General features: G+C 39.4%; 1 protein-coding gene across 2 annotated transcripts; it reads right to left on the bottom strand.

Annotated features, from left to right (window-relative positions):
• Nucleotides 1-3,048: 3,048 nt before the first annotated feature.
• Nucleotides 3,049-22,859, bottom strand: LOC120072500 (AUGMIN subunit 1-like). 2 transcript variants are annotated; one of them, XM_039024869.2, is made up of 7 exons: nucleotides 22,444-22,859; nucleotides 17,366-17,498; nucleotides 17,151-17,285; nucleotides 16,934-17,057; nucleotides 15,908-16,045; nucleotides 15,624-15,761; nucleotides 3,049-3,249 (listed from the first exon to the last, which is right to left on the bottom strand). In XM_039024869.2, the coding sequence occupies exons 1-6, from the start codon at nucleotides 22,697-22,699 to the stop codon at nucleotides 15,654-15,656; spliced, it is 894 nt and encodes a 297-aa protein (XP_038880797.1). In that variant the 5' UTR covers nucleotides 22,700-22,859; the 3' UTR covers nucleotides 3,049-3,249; nucleotides 15,624-15,653. The 2 variants fall into 2 exon arrangements, with proteins under 2 accessions (XP_038880797.1, XP_038880798.1); XM_039024870.2 differs by lacking the exon at nucleotides 3,049-3,249 and having other exon boundaries at nucleotides 15,418-15,761.
• Between the last annotated feature and the right edge of the window lie 521 nt (nucleotides 22,860-23,380).

The following is a 23,380-nucleotide window of genomic DNA, read 5'->3' as shown; positions in this document are numbered from 1 at the left end:
ATAGAATGAGGTGAAACCCTAATTTAGCAAATATAGTATAAATTACAAAAATGCCCTTAAGGCTAATTCAACGTATTTCAACACTACCCCTCAAGTTGGGACGTAGATATCGACAAGACCCAACTTGCTAATACAAGCTTCAAACGTCTGTCTCGATAACCCTTTCATAAGAACATCTGCAACCTGTTGGACTGAAGGTACATAGGGAATACAGATAGCTCCGCGGTCTAACTTCTCTTTAATAAAGTGCCTGTCAATTTCCACATGTTTGGTTCTATCATGTTACACGGGATTATTTGCAATACTGATGACAGCCTTATTATCACAATACAGCTTCATGGGCCTCGGACTACTCTCGTGAAGATCAGATAAAACTTTCTGCTACTAGATTTCTTCACACACTCCCAGACTCATAGCTCTATACTCTACCTCAGCACTACTTCTGGCCACTACACCCTATATTTTACTCCGCCAAGTTACCAAATTTTCCCACACAAAGGTATAGTACCCTGAGGTTGACTTTCTATCAGTCACAGATACGGCCCAATCTGAGTCAGTATATGCCTCAATGCTCCGTGTGTCATGTTTCTGAACACTAAACCCTTCCCCGTGGTGGACTTCAGGTATCTCAAAATTCGAGTCACAGCTTCCACGTGCTCCTCATATGGATTCTGCATGAACTGACTTACCACACTCACAGCATAGGAGATGTCAGGCCTAGTATGAGATAAGTAAATAAGTTTTCTTACCAAGCGTTGATACCTCTCCTTATTCACAAGAACTCCTTCCGAAATGTTTTTCAGTTTGCTATTAACCTCAATAAGAGTGTCAATGGGTTTGCATCCAGTCATTTCTGTTTCCTTCAACAAGTTCAGAGTGTATTTCTGTTGAGATACAGATATTCCTGCTTTTGATCTTGCCACTTCCATCCCGAGAAAATACCTCAAACTACCAAGATCCTTGATTTCAAATTCATCTGCCATCCTCTGTTTCAGCTTAGCAATTTCTACTGTGACATCTCCTGATAAGATGATGTCATCAACATACACCACCAACACAACAATCTTCCCTAAGGGTGATTTTTTGGTAAACAAGGTATGATCAGAATGCCCCTGAACAAACCCTTGGGACTTAACAAATACGGTGAACCTGTCAAACCATGCCCTAGGGGACTGCTTCAACCCATATATAAGGACTTCCTGAGTTTGCAAACATGATTCCCAAACTTAGCTTCGAAACCTAGAGGTGGACTCATGTAAACTTCCTCTTCTAACTCACCATTTAGGAAGGCATTTTTTACATCTAGTTGATGTAGGGGTCAATCTTTATTTACGGCGATAGACAGAAGAACACGAATCGTGTTTAACTTAGCCACTGGGGAAAAAATTTCTGAATAATCAATCCCATACGTCTGAGTGAACCCTTTAGCAACTAACCTGGCCTTATATCTCTCGAGCGTTCCGTCAGACTTATACTTCACTATGAACACTCATTTGTAACCAACTGTTCTATGACCTCTAGGGAGAGCTACTAACTCCCAAGTCTTATTTACCTCGAGAGCTCTCATTTCCTCCATTACTGCTGCTTTCCACTCGGGAACTTCCATGGCCGCATGTACACTGGTAGGTATTGCTAGAGTATCCAGTTGAGTAGTGAAAGCCTTAAAACCAGGAGATAAGTTACTATAGGTCAGAAAACTATGCAAAGGGTACTTTGTACATGACCTGGTTCCCTTTCTCAGAGCAATTGGCATATCCATAATGGTATCATAATTGTTAGTTTTCGCCTGTCTCTCTTCAGTATCAGACTTCTGAGACAATTCTGCATCTTCTTGAGGATCTTTTAGCACCTCATTACCTCCTGAAATTTCAACCTTCTCTGAGCTCGTCTCATCATTTTCTATGTTCTCAGATTTCTCTTCAAGAATCTCCTCTAAAACAACAGGATCTTGAACCTGAGCTGGTTCCGACGCTTGGACACTTTCCGATGGAACACCAAAGGTTTCCTGAATTTCCTTTCTGAGATTCTTCCTATAGTATGTTATCCAGGGCACTTGTCTAGAACGAAGGACAGACATGGGAACAACAAGAGCAGAATTAGGTTCAAGACTAGGTAGACTGGGTCCAAGGAATATTCGGACTAGGCTCAAGTTCAGGAATATTAGGACTAGGCTCAAGATTGAAACTAATAGGTACGGAACATGTGGAACTATTAGTCTCTTCATTCGTGGTCTCCCCCTGAAGATGACTAACGGGAAAGAACGTTTATTTTCATAGTGACAAAATATTTTCTGGAAGATGGGTGAAAGCATTTATAGCCTCGCTGATGAAGGGGATACCCGACAAACACACATTTTGTAGCTCGTGGAGCAAACTTAGTCCGGTGTGGACCATGAGTATGAACAAAAGTTGTACACCCAAACACACGAAGAGGAACCTCAAGAATAAGACGAGTAGACTGATAGGACTCTTTGAAGCACTCAAGAGGGGTTTGAAACTTTAGAACTCGTGAAGGCATTCTATTAATGAGATGAGCTGCGGTAAGAACCGCATCTCCCCACAGGTACGAAGGGAGAGACGTTGGAATCATCAAGGAACGAGCAACTTCAATAAGATGGCGATTTTTCCGTTCAACCACCCCGTTTTGTTGTGGAGTATACGCACACGAGTTCTGATGGCTGACCCCTTTTGACGGTAGGAATTCCTGTAGGGTGTGATTGACAAACTCACGACCATTGTCACTCCGAAGAATGACAATCTTTGTGTTGAACTGTGTTAATATAATGGTATAGAACTGTTTGAAGGTAGGTAGAACCTCGGACTTATCAGCAAGGAGATATACCCATGTACGTCAGGTATGGTCATCGATGAAAGTTACAAACCACCGTTTACCAGACAGGGTAGAGATGTTTGAGAGACCCAAAACATCACTGTGGACAAGGTGGAAAGGCTGGGTAGGTTTATAGGGCTGAGAAACAAAAGACACACGAGGTTGTTTAGCACGTATACAGACATCACAAGATAATGAAGAAACATTCACATTATGGAATAAATGAGGAAACAAATATCGCATATATTGAAAACTCAGATGTCCAAGATGAAAATGCCACGATAAATAATTTGTTTCAGACATAGTAAAAGAAGATAAAAGACTAATCATAAACAAGCTCCAAGATGAAGCATCTTCAGAAAGGAAATAGAGGCCTCTGTCATATCGGGCAATGCCAATCGTATTCCTCGAGCTCAAGTCCTGAAACAAAGTAGCATCTAGTGAGAAGACAACTTTACAGTTCAAATTTTTTGTAATTTTACTTATTGATAACAAGTTGTAAGAAATTTTGGGCACATGTAGGACATTTTGTAGAGTTAATCCCTGAAATGGTGACAGTCTGGCTTTTCCAGTAACAGGAGCGAATAACTCATCCGCAATTCGAATCCTCTCATTTCCAACGCTTGGATAGTATGAGAGAAATCGGTCGGATGAGTCGGTCGAGTGATCGGTCGCTCCTGAATCTAGAATCCATAACTCATTCCCTTTAACAAGGAAACTAAACGATTGAGGGTTACCTGATTGAGCAACTATTTCGATCCCTATGGTACCTGAATCATCAGGGTTGGTCACTGGAGGTTGTGTCTGAGGTTGTGCGGCCCCCTCAATTGATTCCCTCACTAGAGCACGACCAGATTTTGACTTGTCATTCGGAGGGCGACCATGCAATTTCCAGCACTGATCCTTCGTGTGCCACTATTTTTTGCAATGCTCACACACTGGGGGTGTTTTACTATTCTGCTTGTCACCATCAGATCCAGCGGATTTCACCCCAAAGGCAGCTGACTCTACAGTGGTAACACCCGGCCCATTCATTGCACTTGATCTATCTTCTTCCAATCTAACCTCTGAACAGACCTCCATGAGAGACGATATTGGTTTCTGCCCTAGTATTCGACTCCGAACTGTATCAAATTTGGGGTGCAACCTTGCAAAAAAATCATACACACGCTCAACCTCTTCTATCTTTGAGTATTGAATTCCATCTTGCGGGCAGTTCCAGATGATCTCCCGACATAGATCCATTTCTTGCCATAACAACGACATCTTGCTGAAGTATGACGTTACATCCATGCTCCCTTGTTTGCATTCATGAACCTGTTTATGTAGAGTATACAGGCGGCATGCGTTATGATGCCTCGAATATAACCGTCGGACTGTATCCCAAATATCTCGGGTAGTGGTTGAATAGAGTAAAGGTTTCCCAATTTGCGGTTCCATGCTACTGATCAACATCGAGCGGAGCAAAGAATCCTCTACCTTCCAGACACACTCTTGAGGATCCCCAGGATTCGGTCATGGTATCTCTCCAGTCAAATATCCAAGCTTATGGCGTCCCTCAAGAACCATTTTAATTGTTTGGGACCAAGAAAAGTAATTTTGTCCATTCAGCTTTTCTCCCGTGATCATTCCTGCAAAATTTTCTATAGTCCCAGATAAAAGATTAGTAGTAGGAAGAGTAGAAAACATTGATACCGAATTTGCTGAATACATCGGGGAAGAATCATGGTCATTCAATCTGGCTCCAAGGGCGGCCATCTATTATTGGAGACTAACGAATTGTTGTTGGAGTTCCCCATGAGATTCATATCTGGAATGTTTCTGTCCATAGGTCATGGGATTTTCTTCAATGGAATCACCCATTTGAAACTGAGGTTGAACTGGGTACACATGAGGAAGAGGTTGTCCACTATGGTACTATGAAGAGGCTACTTCCGGAAGTCCACCGGTGCAAAATACGGCAGTCCGTGATCGGCATTGCTCCCAGACAGTTGCAACGGTGGGTAACGGACAGAGAGCTCGACGATCGACTGTTGGGTTGAAGAAAACGCGCGCGATCTGACCCGACCCGGTAGCTGGAGCAAACCCACGACCGCCTGGAGTAAATCCGATCCAATGCGAAGTCGAAGGGCCGATCGTGTGCGAAGTCGAAGTATCGAGCGTGTGCGAAGTGGAAGAACCGATCGCATGCGAAGTCGAGGGACTTTCATCGATGATGTTCGGCTGGAACGGCTATGTCTGCTGCGTCTGGGAGCTGATCGGCACGCCGGCTGGAGCTGTTCGGCTGCGCCGCCTGGGATGATGGTTCGGAGATACCGATCAAATGCTGCTTGAATCACAACCACATTAGTCGTGTCTGCCAGTGTACCTTCACTTATCAAATTTGATGACTGAGTTTCTTCTATTGGGGCTAGGGTTTCATCACCTTGCTCTGATACCATATTGAAATAGAAAAGAAAGAAACGACACAAGAAGTTTACGTGGAAAACCCTAATTCAGGGAAGAAAACCACGATAGAAAAGGCCTTATTATTTTAATGACATACATACAATAGATCCCAACCTCAGATATAAATAAGATGAGGTGAAACCCTAATTTAGCAAAAATAGTATAAATTACAAAAATGCCCTTAGGGCTAATTCAACGTATTTCAACAGATTCCTCTAATGAACAATACAACATAGTCAAACTATGTGTGAACACCTCTCGAGCCAAGAGAAGGTGTGTGGCGCCACATCGTTTAAGCCCTGGAATCAGCCCTTAAGGGAGCTATCTATCTACTTGCCCCTACTTCCGGGAAGGAGTGAATTCCATCTTGTGTAGCTGAGTTCTCAGCTCCCAAATCAGACGAAGCCCCAAAGTGGTAGGTTTGAGTCGGCGACCTAGCCACTCGCACCCATGAAAATCAAAGGACCGCCCTCAATGGCAAGTGTTCCCAACTCACTCAGAATTGAGGTCATGTTACCTATGGTCATCCTAGTGAAGTGAAGTCTCTGTCATGAACGGTGTTATATAACAAGATGTTCACACTTCGTGGTCTGGTCTTATACAAATTCTTTGTTTAGGACGCCCCGCTCGCATATCCCCTACACGAATGATCAAGATCAGACCATCTGTGACAAATAACAACACTTATGACCATTCCACAAAGCGGGCCGCATCCATAACGTTACCAGGATAAGGTTTCCCTCCTATATCCATATACTACAAACCATTTTGGTTATCACTTAACACATGATCCACTTGTATGTTACCACATACATGCTTAAATTACATCCAGATAGCCAGGGATTTTAGGTTTATTGGTTTGTGATAAAGCAAATAAAACAACACAACTGAGCAAAATCAAGAAGTGAAGTAAAATATCATATATTATACATCATAAGCGTTCATACAAACTGTTTATAAACTACAGGACACGAGACTTTAGGGCATCAACCCTAACAATATCTCCTGGTCTAATAACTCCAGCTTTTCCTCAAATCGTTTTTTAGCCATGCCTGCCCAGGTTATTGCTCTGATACCAATTTGATAGGAAATTGATCTTTTAAATTGTATTCATTGATTAAGTGTGATGACACAATCGTATAACATAACAGCTAAACGATGGACACGTACTTTACTAGACGATGAATGTCGATCAACAACTACACGATCGCTTAATCTTGCTACACGATCGCTTACAAACACTAAACGATCGTTTACATTCACTACATGATCGCTTACAATCTCTACACGATCGCTTATAAACACTATGCGATCGCCTACCGCAACTACACGATCGCTGAGGCTCTTCTACACAATCATTTAGTAGATAAAGTAGGCGATGAATGGTACTCCTCGGTTGTTTCTACATGACAGACTAACCCGAACTCCTACCCTCGAGAGCTCACTTCCCTCACTCAAGATATTCAGTTCTTCAATGCCCTCTCTTTCTGTTTCTTTCTTCTTTTAAATCAGAACTTCCCCTAACAGAATTGAAAGTCGTTTAACTGTGGTCCCCAACATCCTTAACCGACTCAACTATCGATGTCATGTCAAATTTCCCATTAACTGCAGTCCCCAACTGTTGATGTCTTGTTTTTGGAGCCTATTGCATAACTTATCAACCTCCCAGTCGATTTTAGAAAATGAGACATCGTGGGTCCACCCCAGATTGCCACATCCAAAAAATCTTCAGGATGGTGATCAACATTGCATAGTGATCACTCGTTGATGTCCAACTGGCTTGAACACATTCTAGGATCGTTGTCATCAATGTCCCTGTGCTAAAGCAGTTGGTGGGTCAAGATTCAGCTTAAAACTTGATACCAGAGATTGTCATTCAGATCAACAGTGATAGTGATGACAATGATTTTAGCATGTGTTCAAGTCAATTTGATATCAACAAGTGCTCACTGTGCAATTTTGATCACCATTCTGAAGATTGTCTGGATGGGGCAATCTGGGCACAAATGGACCCACGAGTGGCCCTTTTCTGAAATTGTCAGGGAGGCTGAGGAGCTATGCAACAGGCTCTAGAAACAAGGCATCAAATGGGCGATGCCATGTTGTGCCTGAGAATAACTCACCAGTAAGGGTTAGGTTGAGCGAGGTAGAACCAATAAATGTTTCAATTATTTGCTTAACTCAATTACCTTTCTTCTTTTTGCTAAAATAAGACAAGATGTGGGAAGCAACCTCCAATAAAGATGTTGAAGCTCAGCCGGGCGAGGTTTCTCAGACCCCTAAAACTCAATATGAACACCTATGAAGGTTCGAGTGTGACTAGACATGTCGTAACGGGTAGACTGACCGAGGATTTCAGAACCATGCGGACCGAGACAATGCCTTGACAAAGGCCAAGCTAACGTGTGACACGACCCACCTGAGAGTAGGCAAGTAGAGAGTCAGGTGGGCCTAGACCTCGACCAAGAGGAATGAACGAACAAGCGAGTGTGCACCTACGAAGACGTTGTGGAGCAGAGACATTCTGGCGACACCAAGGGCCCCACATGCCACCCAGGCGCTCAACCATGCAGGCATCAACCGACGATGGGTTCGACGCGTGCAGGCCACAAGGGGCCAACATATGAGCGCGCGCACAGGTGGAATGCGAAGGAGGCGCGCGCGTGCACGACCAACGCACGGGGGTCCGATGGCATAGGCCAAGCACACACGTCGATAATGCCATGGTCCACTCTAGCATCTTGGTCTAGGTGACTCTAGGCCTAAGGATCACCGTGGACTACTGGAGGTTCACAAGTGTCACATGGCACCATCATGGCCAACCAAAGAAGGACACGTGATGATGGACCCACAACCAAGGTGGCGGCAATAGAATAAAAAAAATGGAGTGGGGGAGAGTAATCAAGAAGTAGTAGACATGACCATGCAACTCCCTTGAGTAATAGGGGAAGTTGCCTTGTCATAGGAGAAGTGGTCGATTCTCAAGGCTAGTGGGTGGTTTTCCCTACCAAGGCCCTAGATCCATACACGAGCATGTACTCCCTCATTCTCTAAAGATACTTGAGAATGTTCTTCACTGTTGTCCAGTGACCCTGGCCTGGGTTAAATTGATACCTACTGACTATGTCCACAACGTAGTAGATGTCTGGTCGAGTACTGAGCATCGCGTATATCAAACTGCCAACGACAGACACATATGGGACTCGTCTCACTCAACCTCTTGAGGCGTCTTAGGACACATTTCCTTAGACAAATGTAACTCCATGTCTGAATGGTAGTAGGCCCCTCTTGGAGTCTTGCATCGAGTACTCGAGTAACATCTTGTCAATGTATGATGCCTGAGACAGTGCTAGCACTTTGTTCTTACGATCCCGAAAGATCTATATACCCAGAAAAAACTGAGCCTTTCCCAAATCTTTCATTTGGAATTGGATCGCTAGCCAGTTCTTAACTGTAGTCAGTAGACATACATCATTCCCAATGAGTAGTATATCGTATACATACAACACTAAGAATACTACTGAAGCGTTGATGATCTTCTTGTAGAGACAAGGTTCATTAACGTTTTGGTCAAAGCCATGTGACTTGATCGCGGTATCAAATCGTATGTTCCAAGATCTAGACCTGTTTCAGCCCATAAATGGACCGATTCAGCTTGCAAACCTTTTGCTTTTGACCTTAGGCTATGAATCCCTCGGGTTGCACCATGTAAACGGTCTCCTCAAGATTGTCATTCAGAAAGGCCATCTTGACGTCCATTTTTCAGATCTCATATTTATAATAAGCTGCAATGGACAGGAGGATGCGAATCGACTTTAACATGGCAACAGGTCTCCTCATAGTTGACTCCCTCTACCTAGGTATAACCCTTTGCCACAAGTCGAGCCTTGAAAGTTTCCACTTTCCCATCAGCACCCCATTTGCGCTTGTAGATCCATTTACAACCTATAGATTTTACCCCGTCAGATTGATCTACAAGATCCGATACTGAGTTGAAGTACATCGAATCCATCTCGAGATCCATGGCCTTGACCCATTCATCCTAGTCAACATTCTCCATTGCCTTCTGATAAGACAATGGATCCTCAATGTCGCCATCTACTACCATAGCAAGGATTTTCGTGAAACCCAGATAGAAAACGGGCGGGTTCGCAACCCTCCCACTGCGTTGAAGTTCCCTCAACTCTTGAGGTGGAACCGACCAACTAGATGAACTACATTAACAACTCTTGCTGATGAAGCAGGCTCTTCAACAACTCTTGTTGAAGTTTCAGTAGTTTCATTGGAAAGCTCACGCAACACGACTTTACTTTGTGGACTGTGCTCCTTAATATGATCTTACTCCAAGAAAGCAGCGTTCGTAGAAACAAATACCCTATTTTCCAATGGATCATAAAAATAACCCCCTTGTGTACCTTTGGAAGAGGCATAACCTCGACCGTGGTTCCAACTTCTTGGGATTTGCCTCACCACAAATGCGAAAGTGATGTAAACTAGTTTTACGCCCGTTCCACAACTCCAGAGGTGTTCTCATAACACTCTTGGAGGGAACACAATTGAGTATGTATACCACAATCTCCACTGCAAAACCCCAAAACGAGTCCGGTAAATAAGCGTAACTCATCATCGAACGAACCATTTCCAACAAGGTTCTATTTCTCCTCTCCGGTATACCATACTGCTGAGGTGTACCCGGTGCTGAGAGTTGGGAAACGATTCCATGTTCTATCAAATAGTCCTGGAATGCTGAATCCAAAAAATATCCACCTCGATCTGAACGAAGTGTTTTAATCCGTCTATCTAATGCATTTCAACTTCAGCCTTGAACTCTTTGAACTTTTCAAAGGATTCAGACTTCTGTTGCATAAAATAAACATACTCATACCTAGAGTAATCATCAGTAAAACTGATAAAATACTCATAGCCACCTCGGGCTCGCACATTCACAGGTCCATAAAGATCAGAATGTACTAACTCAAGAGGCTCTTTGGCTCGATAACCTTTTCCAGTAAAAGGTCTTTTGGTCATCTTACCCTCAAGGCAAGATTCACACACCGGTAAAGAATTTTCTTCTAACTCACTTAAAAGGTCATTCTTCACCAATCTCTCAATCCTATTAAGATTGATGTTCCCTAATCGAAAGTGCCAAAGTTGGGAGATAGTAGATGACTATCGTATAGTCAGGTGCTTGTCGTTTAGGAAAAGGTACACGATCGTGTAGGTTTTACTAAGCGATCGTCTAGTAAATAGTAAGTGATCGTTTAAATCAGCTCGGCGCACTAAGCTATCGTTTAGAGAAGGTGATTGATCGTTTAGAAATCGCGTGCGATCGTTTAATGTGCGGGTGTGCGATCGTTTAGGCAATGGGCACTATTATATATGCTCTCAACATTAAGCGATCATGACGTTTTCACACCGTGAGAAAATTTCTGCGTCTCTCACAAAATGAAACCAAATTTCATTTTATTCTTCAGTTACAATAACCGAATTTAATTTTCTCACTTTCGCACGATTTAGGAGAAATTCTCGGCCAATTATCTCACAACTGCCTATTCAATTATATAATGAATATAATTATATTCTTAACCTATAGTTTGATATCACATATCTGCTATAGTAATTTCTCCCCTACTTGATATAAATCATATTTATATCTAATTTCCTCCAAAATAATGTATCTCATACATTTAGTCAATTATATCGTATATAGTTAACCAGTTCAATTATATCATATATAATCGAACTCCATCTTGTCAATTTGAACATTTCAAACTGACCCAAAAATTGATTCTCAACTTTATCCAAGCTACCAAGGGGACCTTATGGACCTATGGCTCGAAGCTCCAATGGTACGTGAATAGCTGACTAAACTCTTTAGCCACGAAATCCACCATCCGTTAACTGCCAGGCATTCCATTAAAGACCAACAGCTGAACTCTTCTTACCACAGATATATTTCTGTGTCCATCGGATATAACCAGTTATGAGTATGATGACCCTTCACAGATACTCGTAAGTACAGCTGGGCCAATATACCGTTTTGCCCTTATAGTTACATCTCACTCTTTAAGTACCACTGATTCCTCTAATGAACAATACAACATAGTCCAACTATGTGTGAACACCTCTCGGGCCAAGAGAAGGTGTGTGGTGCCACATCGTTCAAGCCCTGGAATCAACCCTTAAGGGAGTTATCTATCTACCTGCCCCTGCTTCGACGAATGAGTGAATTCCATCTTGTGTAGCTGAGTTCCCAACTCCCAAATCAGACGAATCCCCAAATTGATAGGTTTGAGTCAGCAACCTGGTCACTCGCATCCATGCAAATCAAAGGACTACCCTCAATGGCAAGAGTTTCCAACTCACTCATAATTGAGGTCATGTTACCTATAGTCATCCTAGTAAAGTGAAGTCTCTGCCATGAACGGTGGTATATAACGAGATGTTAACACTTCGTGGTCTGGTCTTATACAAACTCTTTGTTTAGGACGCCCCCGCTCACATCTCCCCTACACGAATGATCAAGATCAGACCATCTATGACAAATCACAACACTTGTGACCACGTAGCGTTACTAGGATAAGGTTTCCCTCCTATATCCATATACTACAGACCATTTTGGTTATCACTTAACACATAATCCACTTGTATGTCACCACATACATGCTTAAGTTATATCCAGATAACCAGGGATTTTAGGTTTATTGGTTTGTGGTACAGCAAATAAAACAACACAACTGAACAAAATCAAGAAGTGAAGTAAAATATCATATATTGTACATCACAAGCGTTCATACAAACAGTTTACAAACTACAGGACACGAGATTTTAGGGCATCAACCCCAACAATATCTCCTGGTCTAGTAACTCCAGCTTTTCCTTAAATCGTTTCTAAGCCATGTCTGCCCAAGTTGTTGCTCTGATACCAATTTGATAGGAAACTGATCCTTTAAAGTGTATTCATTGATTAAGTGTGATGACACGATCGTATAACATAATAGCTAAACGATGGACATGTACTTTACTAGATGATGAATGTCGATCAACAACTACACGATCGCTTAATCTTGCTACACGATCGCTTACAAACACTAAACGATTGTTTACATTCACTACACGATCGCTCACAATCTCTACACGATCGCTTACACACACTATGTGATCGCTTACCGCAACTACACGATCGCTTAGTAGATGAAGTAGGCGATGAATGGTACCTCGACTATTTCTACACGACAGACTAACCCGAACTCCCACCCTCGAGAGCTCACTTCCCTCACTCAAGATATTCAGTTCTTCAATGCCCTCTCTTTCCATTTCTTTCTTCTTTTAAATCAAAACTTCCCCCAACAGAATTGAAAGTCGTTTAACTATAGTCCCCAACCTCCTTAATCGACTCAACTATCGATGTCATATCAAATTTCCCATTAACTACGGTTCCCAATAGTGCCATGGTACATTCTAGCATCTTGGTCTGGGTGACTCTAGGCCTAAGGATCACCGTGGACTGCTGGAGGTTCACAAGTGTCACGTGGCACCATCATGGCCAACCAAAGGACACGTGACGATGGACCCACAACCAAGGTGGCGTCAATAGAATAAAAAAAATGGATTAAGGGAGAGTAATCAGGAAGTAGTAGACATGACCTTGCAACACCCCTAAATAATAGGGGAAGTTGCCTTGTCATGGGAGAAGTGGTCGATTCTCAAGGCTAGTGGGTGGTTTTCCCCACCAAGGCCACTCCCCACTCATTTAGTGATGTAGCCTAAGTAGCATTAAGGAGTAATCCTCCAAGAACCAAGGTTGTGGATCTTTTATTAGAATGATAATGTGTTACATACAAGAGAGGAATGTTCTTATTTATAGAGTTTTATTGCAAGTGTGGGTAAAAAGGTAATTAACCTAGAATATTGTCTAATTACCCAAATAAGCCCTATTCTTCTTCCATCATTCTACCCCTCCAAAAAGAAAACTCGTCCTAGAGTTTTAAAAAGAAAAAAAATGAAACGATTAATAAGTAAAATAAACTCATTCAGTGATATATGGCCAAATCAACCTCCTACATTTTGAACAAAATTATTCTGATTAAAGAAGTAAATCTGAGACAAAAAATCCAATATTGCCACCAAAAGTTGAACTTCTCCATCGGCCATAAACTCAAAAATGAAGTTTCCATCAAGCTCATTTAAAACCGTAATCATAAGACCAACCACAAAAGAATAAGCTATCGAAGATATCCCTTCAAGAATCACATTTTTTTTCATCTTTTGCTTTAAGATCTTTGATGTTATAGTAAATGTTTTCCAACACAACCAGTGTGTACTTATGGTCAATTTTTTGACTTCAGCCTCGACGTTTAGAGTTTCAATATTTGATACCTCTTTTCCATCTTCTTCGTTGGATTTCTCTTCTTCACTCAAGACTACTTCCGAATCTACATTTTCAAATTCTTCTTTTTGATCTTCAACTTCGTCCACATGATTTTTGCCTCAATCACCTCCATCAACTACATGGGTCTCAACAAGATTTTTCTCAAATTTATCTTCAAAATTTTCTATTTGAAAATTTTCCAAACGTAATTCCTTTGTTTTTCTTCTGTATATGAAATCAATCCGTTCTTGAATTCTTGCAAAGGAATTGATAATTGATCAATATGTTGGGTCATTTTTCCTAATGAATGTTGGATTTTTTTTTTGTTGTTTTCTTTATTTCTTCCAATGTTGTAAGATCAAAGAAGTCATTTTATTGAATTCTTGGATATGTTTCGATCTCATAGTGGACATAGGACTCATCTATTGATTTTCTTGATCGTGTTTCATAACCAAAAGAGTAATTTTGAATCTTGAATGTTCTTCTTGGGCTGCATTCTTGATGAATCTTAATGATTCTTTAATTCATCTAATTCCCAATCTTTACCTCGATTTCTTGGAAAATGGGTTTGATTGGATCGTTGGGCCTTTTTTCGATATTGTTATCTTCTTATTCCATCTCAAACTGCCTTAGAAATGTCATTGAAATAACTAGAACACTAGAACCAAATTTCCAATGTGGAAAATAATAAGTTCTTTGAGAAAATCGAGCATGGGCAAAATTAGTATGTTGGAATTCTTCTTCTGAATCACTTGAGTCAGAATTATAGCTTTGTTTTTTGAAGTAATTTGATTTTCTTGCTCATACCAATTACTATATTTTTTTTCCTAGACATCTTTAATCGACAATAGTCCATTCTTACAAAATTTTGAAAAATCTTTGGTTTCTTCTTTTTTTTTCTTGGAATTTCAATGGTTCTCACTAATTAGATGTGGGTTGTTCCGCAACAAGCACAACTTACAAAGCTCCCTCTTGTGATCGACGTCACCAAGAGTTTTCCGATCTTTCACCAACGGTAGTCAACATTGGTCCAGGCAGTTTCTTTGATACCAAATTAACATAACCTAAGTAGCCTCAAGGAGTAATCCTCTAAAAACCAAGATTGTGGATCTTTTATTAGAATGATAATGTGTTTCGTACAAGAGAGGAATGTTCTTATTTATAAAGTTTTATTACAAGTGAGAGTAAAAATGGAATTAACTTAGAATATTGTCAAACTCAATTAATCCCATTCTTCTTACATCATTTAGTCTACTTTTCCTCCTCCCACGCCTGTAAATGGTGTAGTTTGAGGGTTGTCCAAACACACAACAGTACTCTCCTTTTATGCTTTTGTTCTCTCTAAGTAGAGTGCTCTTGCAAAGAGCTATTGCTCCCAAGTCTTGTATAGTGTGGTTTTTCAATAGTGTTTATCAATAAAAATATTTATATTTCTACAACCATCGTGTTCTCTCTTCCCTCTCTCAAAGCTGTGAACTAGCAAGCGCCTATATTGGTATTTGTGAGCAATTGAGTATATCCTTCGGGGAAAATTGGGTCCAAATCTTAAGGTTGATTAAGAAACCTCCTTAGGCTGCACGAGAAAAGTTCGAAAAATTCTATACCACTCTTCTGTCCTGTGACATATCAGCTAAACATCTCTCCAATGAAAAGATTAATGAATTTTCTCCCAGCATAAATTCTTTTTAAGTGCTTAAAAACTTTTTTTTAGAGTTTACTTTAGATAATATCAATTCAATCATAATTTTCTTTCAATTCTGCATCAACGATTGTTAACCAAGCTCTTCAAACCTACGTACGTATCATTTTCAATAACAAAAATAAGCTATATTCATTACAAGGAACTCAAAAGCTCCTAATGTCATAATGTTAGAAAATATACTCGGTTCCTAAAGTCATAATCATGAATATTGACTATGCATCTCTTGATTATCTTCTACTAACATTAATATACACAAACAAACCAACAATTTACCGATAAGGTTAGACTGTCGATGAAGAGAAGCTACTGTGTCGTGGTGAGTGCAGAATGAAGAACATCTTCAAGATACTTTTCAGCTGCAGCATACTGTCTTTTTTTGTCCTCAATCGCTAAAGCAGCCAAAGCTTTATCCTGTAATTAAGACAAAAATTCAAAGTTTAATCCTTTTATTTTTCTCTTCTGGTGAAATTAAAAGGTTCAAGAACCATATACACATCAAATTCAAGAACCATATACACATCAAATTGGCAGTGTATGAGAAATGGGGAATGAATTACAGGGGGGAGATCTTGGTAGCTCCTTAAAGTATCAAGCATCGGCTTTGTTTTCTTCTCTAACTCTTTCCTATGTTCAGCCATTTCAACCAGTATCCCATGGCTAATATCTGGTGAGTAACCGACACGATTAAGCATTGCCTGTCACATAAAATGTGTCATCAAATCACATGTTGGAATCTCCATTTTGAAGGAGACAAGTCTATAGAAAACTTCCTAAAGAGAATGATGATATCACTACAAACTAAACTGTGAACTTGCAGTTATGATGAAGAAGAAATGTGAATTTTCGTATTTTGCCATGCCAACATAATTCACCAACAGAGTTCAGATTCATCACCTTTACCATCAATGTCAATAAGATACCACATACATTTATGCTCCAACGCATTTTTTTTTAAAATCAACTAGGGTATCAACTATCAAGGGCCACTCCTTCCATGATGTTCATGACATGCTCCCACAAACATCCAAGGAAGCTTTACCCACTTAAGGATCAGCCTTGAAAAAAAGGACGATATTATATTATTAAGGTTCCGTTTGGTAACCATTTAGTTTTGGTTATGGTTTCTGAAAATTAAGTTTCTTTCCTCTCAATTTTCTTACAATGGTTTTTATATTAATAAAAGAGTTGAATTCTTAGTCAAAATTCATAAAACAAAAATAAGTTTCTAAAAACTATTTGTTTTTTTTAGTTTTCAAAACTATGTTTAGTTTTTTATAACATTGGTAGAAAGTAGATAGGAAAGCAGGAAATTTAGAGATGGAAGCAGTGCTTACGGGCTTAATTTTCAAAAATTAAAAACAAAAAGAAAAAATGGTTACCAAACAAGACCTAAGTTTTTCATTGAACGGTTTCTTTCAACCCAAAACTTGTAGAATCTCTCCAAACATCCTGTATTCCTGTATGATGAGGCCACCCATTGGGTTGAATGCTATGGAAAAACTTGTATCCAGATGCCCACCAGTCCATATACTTCATAATCTTGTTTATTATAATAAGTACCAAAAACAAAAAGAAACAAGTACCTTGTAGTTGGCACATTGCTGCATGTACTGCCTCTCCTTGGCAGCCATTACAGCTAAATTTGTCTTCCAGTTATCCATTTGAGCTTCACATGGGGCTACATCATCTTCTAGTTGTGCTAGTGTTCTACAGAGTTCATATCATAGTGATAACAAAAACCAACTAAATTAGTAAGCACCACAGAAAAGGTGTAAGAAAGAAATTTCTCCAAAAACTAACCTCTTCAAATATGTTAATCTAGCTATTGCCTTTCGAGTATGATCAAGTAGGACCTTAGAATCCTTCTCCACCTTTGCCCTCTTCTCCTCAACACTTATTTTCCTCAAAGAAATATCCCCCATTGCAACCAGAAAACTACATTTAACATTCTCTCAATCAAACACTCACCAAAATTTCAAACACAAATTCATCAAGAAATTTAGGGATTTCATTACCTACTGAGCTCAGTATCCCTAACGTTCAACAAATTCGCCACACTCGCAAGAACTTGCACCGATGAAACCACATTGGAGGGTAGATTCTCCTGCGCCATCCCCACGCTCTCCAAAATCTCTCTGATCCTCGCCGCTAAAGCCCCAAAAAACAAATCGATCAACAAACAAAATCCCATTACAAATTTCAGCAATCAAAAGCTAAGTACTACAACACTTGAGAGTAAATAACTTGCTCAACCTTTATTATTAAAGAATGGGCAATATACAGCTAATGAGAATACAAGTTGGTAAGTTACCAATAACAGAATAACAGCAAAAATAACTAATTACAGTAATATCCTAAAACTCTCCTTCAAGATGGATTTAGGATATTTAAAACACACATCTTCGATAACAGCAAGTTAAAAGAAGAAGAAGGCAATGCTTTAGTGAAAACATTAGCCAACTGTTAATGAGTCCAGATAGGCATCAATTTGACATCTCCTTTGGCTACATGGTCATGAACAAAATGGCAACCTAATTCAATATGTTTGGTTCGTTCATGGAAAGCTGGATTGGAAGCAACGTGAATAGCGGCAGTGCTATCACAAAACAGCAAAGGAGGCGAAGAAACAACAACCTGCAAATCTTTTAACAGCTGAACAATCCAAGTAATTTCACTACTATTAGCAGCTAAACTCGATACTCGGCTTCAGCAAATGATTTGGATATATTATTTTGCTTCTTAGATTTCCAAGAGACTAATGAATCTCCAAGAAATATACAGAAACCAGTTGTTGACTTGCGCGAATCAAGGCAGGCTGCCCAATCAGCATCACTAAAATCTCAAATTTGAAAAGAATTTGAAGGTTTCAAAAGAAGACCTTGACCCGGTTTCAAAAACCTAAGTAAAGCGTGAACAACATCCAAATGAGAGTGCCTTGGACAAGCAACATACTGATTGAGCTTAACAGCAAACATAATGCCAGGATGACTAACTGTGAGGTACAGCCTGCCAATAAGTTGTCTATAAGAAGAAGGATCTTCAAGATGTTTACCAGCATCAACATGTAATTTGATAGATGAATCCATGGGAAGAAGAGCTGGTTCACTTGCCAAAAAACAATATCTTCAAGCAACTAGAGGATATAGTGACGTTGAGAAACAAGGAGTGCAGTAGAAGAATGAGACAACTCCAATCCCACAAAATATTTCAAGCAGCCTAGATCTTTTAGTTTGAAAACAGATTTCAGATACTGTTTCAACTTCGTAACATTAGTAGATGAGGCACCAATTATCACAATATCATCTACATAGACTAGAAGAGTAATAAAATGTTGTCCAGAGCCACGAGTGAAAAGAAAATAGACTGATTTGGATTCTGAGAATCCAAGTGACAAGAGAGCATGGGAAAATTTGTCAAACAACTGTCGAGAAGTTTGTTCAAGCCCATAGATTGACTTGTGAAGCAGATTGACTTGTGAAGCTTGCAAACTAGACGCTCCTCCTTGCTAGCAACAACATTATGCTTGTATCCTAATGGTAAATTCATATAGACTTCTTCAATAAGGTCACCGTGTAGAAAAGTATTGTTGACATCTAATTGAACTAATTCCCAATTCATAGAAATAGCTAGAGTTAGCAAAAATTTAACAGTAACAAGCTTGGCAACTGGTGAAAAAGTTTCAACATAATCAAGGCCTTCTTGTTGAATGTAGCCCTTGGCAACTAACTGAGCTTTGTACCGTTCAATGGAACCATCAGCCTTGTGTTTAACTTTATAGACCCACTTACAATCAATAGAATGCTGACTGGAAGGAAAAGGAACAATAGACCAACTCTTGTTAGTCTCCATAGCTAGCAACTCATCTTTCATAGAATCACGCCACTGCTGTAAAGCAGCAGCCTGATGGTAAAACTGTGGCTGAAAAGTAGAGGTGATATTAAAAACAAAATTCCTATAATTAGAAGACAATCGATCATAAGTCATAAACTTCTGTATAGGAAATTTTGTGAGAGAAGGATTGTGAATGGAGGGCTGAGAAGTATCATGAAGAAGATTGCAATTGTATTCTCGAAGGTAAGAAGGCTATTTTGTAATCCGGGTAGAACGGCGTACAGTATGAGAAGAAGCTTCTATGCCTTCGCAAGCAGTATTTTCTTCATTCTGAACATTTTCAACAGGCTGAATATGCTCCATAGAATTTTCAGTTGTCACAATATCAGAAGGAGAAACATGAGCATTAAATTCTGTAAAGGCAGTAGAACCAGAATTGTCTTCAATAACAACAATAGGACCAGCCCCATTATTGACCAAAGAGGGAACACCAGCAAATTCAAAAACAACAAGTATTACAAGATCAGGAAAAGGATCAATGAGATCATCTTGAAGAGCAATTTTGTGAAATGGAAATATTTCTCATGAAAGACAACATCACGGGAAATGAAGAAAATTATCTTCTCAATATCATATAGTTTGTAACCTTTCAATGCTGGAGGATATCCCATGAAGACAGGAGTAATAGCACGAGGTTGAAACTTAGACAGATGTGCACTAAGGGAAGAAGCAAAGCATAGACATCTAAAAGTGCGTATAGAGGAATAATCAGCACAAGTGCCATTCGATTGGAAACAAGGGGTTTGCCAATTAAGAATTTTGGAGGATTCTGTTGATAAAAAAAAGTGGCAGTAAGAAAACTTTTCCCCCAAAACTGAATGGGAACTCTCGGTTGAAAGTACAAAGCTCGTGCAATATTCAGTAAATATTAGTGTTTTCTCTCTACAACTGAATTCCATTCAAGATGACCCACAAAATAAAATTGATGGATAACACCCTTAAGCTTAGCCAAAGGACATATAGGACAAACATGCTTTTCCTTACAAGGAGTAAAAATGTAGTAAATCCTTTAAAGACAAGATATGTTATAGCTAGGGTGACCAAGTCTATCATGCCAAAGAGTAACAGCATTGGTATTAAGAGAATTAGACAAATCTGAAGTATGAGAAGAATCAGCTTGAAGCAAATATAATCCATGAAGGACTTGTCCTGTACGATGCAGCAATCAGAAAAAAATTGAACCAAAACCAGTGAAGAAGCAGTCAACGCACTGATAGGGAGGAGATTATACCACAATTCAGGTATAAAAAGTGCATTCTGAAATATTAAATCTAGGGTAACTTGAATAGAACCAGAAAATTCCACATTAAACTGACTGTTGTTAAGCAATAACACAGTAACACCAGAAATGGGGCTGAGTGAAGTGAAAAGCATTTTACAGTAGTTAACATGAGAAGAGGCCCCTGAATCCAACATCCACTGTTTAGTAACTAGGGAAGAAGAAGAACATATACCTACTACATAAGAAGTAGAGGCAGAATCATTATGCTAAGTGTGAATGCAGTATCTGTAACAATCCTTGACATTGTACATTCGTTAAACTTCCCAAGGAAGGAGCAGAGAAGGGTGAAGCTTCAGATTTTGGAGCCTTTCTGATTTGTCCAATATCCGAGAGGATATCCATGGACCTTATAACAACGGTCAAGTGTGTGGCCTTGGAAACCACAATGGGTACAAATTGGATGGTCCTTCTCTTTACCAGAATTTGAAGAAGAACAAGCAGAAGAACTGGAAGTAGTAACAGAAGATCCAGTTGGAGATGAACTCTTAGCAAGAAGGGCAGTAGCTTGTACTAAATTTACCGGTGGTGTGGAGGAAATAGGAAGAGCACGTTGCTTGACTTCTTGAACAACAGAAGAAAAAGCCCTAGCAATCGTACATTCTGGTGCCATCAGGAGCAACTGAGTATGAATGGAATGGAAGGATTCATTCAGGCCCATGAGGAAAGTCATAACGTGCTCTGTTTGAAAATAAGCAACAAGATTTTTAACTCCACCGCAGGTACACTGTCCAGAAGAACAGGTCGGCCAATACGATGCTAATTCGTGTCATAAGGTCTTGAGCTTAGCATAATAGGTAGTAACAGAATCTTGACCTTGCGTTAGAGTGGATAATTCTCATCGAATCTAATAAACTTGCAGATGATTCTTGCGTTTATATCGCTCTTGCAAATAAAGCCAAATATCATAAGTAGAATCGTAAAAATTAACAGTGCTCGAGATCTCCTTTGACAACGAATTCAAGATCCAAGAAGTGACCACACTATTGCATACAATCCAGGGCTGTGGTATTTCACCAGTAGGTCAAGTAATGGATCCATTTATAAAGCCAAGCTTGTTCTTCACAATGAGGCCAATAATCATGGCTTGGCTCCAAGATGTATAATTCGTATCAGTGAGTAGATTTGAGACAATAATTATGCTAGTACTATCGGAATGATGAAAGTACATATTAGCATAATGTTCAAGAATGGAACGAGAAGAGGAAGATTGATTCGTCGATGATGAAGACGGATGGAAGCTTTCTTCAGGAGGTGCCATTGGATCAAAGGAAAAACACCCAGATAACAAGAATTCAAGAAAATCGCTCTGATCCCATATTACTACACTTGAAAGTAAATAACTAAATAACTTGCTCAACCTTTATTAATAAAGAATGGGCAATATGCAGAGGTTTTTATACTGATGATCCTTTCAGGAGGATCTTTATGATTGATGACCTGTCCCTCACAAACTTATGACATATAACCTCTGGCTTATGTCATAACACACGACCGCATTTTATAATCTTAGCCAAACGCAATGGCCATCCCTATCGCAATCTTCATCTTTTTCAAAAAAAAAAAATTAACAAACTGTGAGAAAAATGAGGAAACACAATAAACATTGTATAAAGTATAGCACTAGGGATGGTCATGCAGCCCTATCGCGATATTCATTTTTGTCACCCAAAAAACAACTAACTATGAGAAAAATGAGAAAAATGTGATAAAGATGGTCATCGTGTAGGCTACTATACACATGGTTATCCCTAACACGATGTGTTAAAAATACAATAGTGATGTAAGCACAAGGTTATATTTCATACATTTGTTGGTCGGGTTATCAATCAAAAAGACCCTCTTGAATTCAAATATATAACCAATAACAGCAAAAATAATTAAGTACAGTAATATCCTAAAACTCAGAGATAGAGTCTTTACCTTGGGCGCGGTACTCGGCGGCCTTGAGGCGGAAGTCTTTGGCCAGAATCTCGGCGGTGCGTGTCTTTGCTTGCGAGAGCGTGTAGAGATTGTGCAAATGAGAGACGCTAAAAGGGGTGTATTCGAAATCGGGAACTTCTTTGCCGGCCCTCCCGAATTCGGATCCCAACCACTCCTTCACTTCGGCGATTCGACTGGTTGGATCTGATCCCAATTTCGAATCGGAATCCACCGCCGGTGATATTATATCGCTCATAGTTGGCCGGAAAATGGGATAATTTGTGATCCCTTAACAAAACAATGCAAGTAGGAGGTTACAGTGAAAAAGATCGGTGACGGCTCCCAAAGATCCCGCCGAATCTGCAGGCGAGAACTGTGGTGAAAATTGTTTTTAAAATTCGTTCCTTATTCTTATTGTTGTTATTTATTATTTTAATATCAATTTAGGTTGTATCAATTTAAATAAAAAATTATTATTTGTATCGGTTTAAACTTTTAGATATTATTGATGTAAACCTCAAACTAAAATTTTCACTTTAAAACTTAAACTTTCACAATTTTATTTAAATAAACTATAATTGAACATTTAAATCGATACACTTATAAAATTTCAAGATTTAAATTGATACGCTTATAAAAGTTCAAAAATTGATACCATTATTAGTTTGAGAAATTAGATTTAAATTAATACAATTATTAATTTATGGTTCAAATAGATACAATCACCAAAGTTCAGAGATGTAAATTGATATTTGTCATATTATTTTTTTTTCATTAAATCCATTATTTCATTATTATCTAAAGTTACTATATTTTACATAAATGACCTCATGGGTCTCATATTTTCACAAAAATAGGGGTCTAAATATTAAGAATCCCCTACTCTCATGGATTCATAATAATAATAATAATAAAATAAAATTATAAATAATGCATT

Source organism: Benincasa hispida, chromosome 3, assembly GCF_027475165.1.
Source record: "Benincasa hispida cultivar pf3 chromosome 3, pf3_genome.v1.1, whole genome shotgun sequence".
Lineage (NCBI taxonomy): Eukaryota > Viridiplantae > Streptophyta > Magnoliopsida > Cucurbitales > Cucurbitaceae > Benincasa > Benincasa hispida.
Note: the sequence above shows the minus strand (reverse complement) of the source record. Positions and strands in the feature narration are given on the sequence as shown.

Coding starts and splice junctions, on each gene's coding strand:
- LOC120072500 (XM_039024869.2), bottom strand. CDS start 22,699: ATGAGCGATATAATATCACCGGCGGTGGATTCCGATTCGAAATTGGGA. Junction 17,499..22,443: donor CGCCGAGTACCGCGCCCAAG/GTAAAGACTCTA, acceptor TTGGGGCTTTAG/CGGCGAGGATCAGAGAGATT. Junction 16,046..16,933: donor AGCAATGTGCCAACTACAAG/GTACTTGTTTCT, acceptor TTTATGTGACAG/GCAATGCTTAATCGTGTCGG.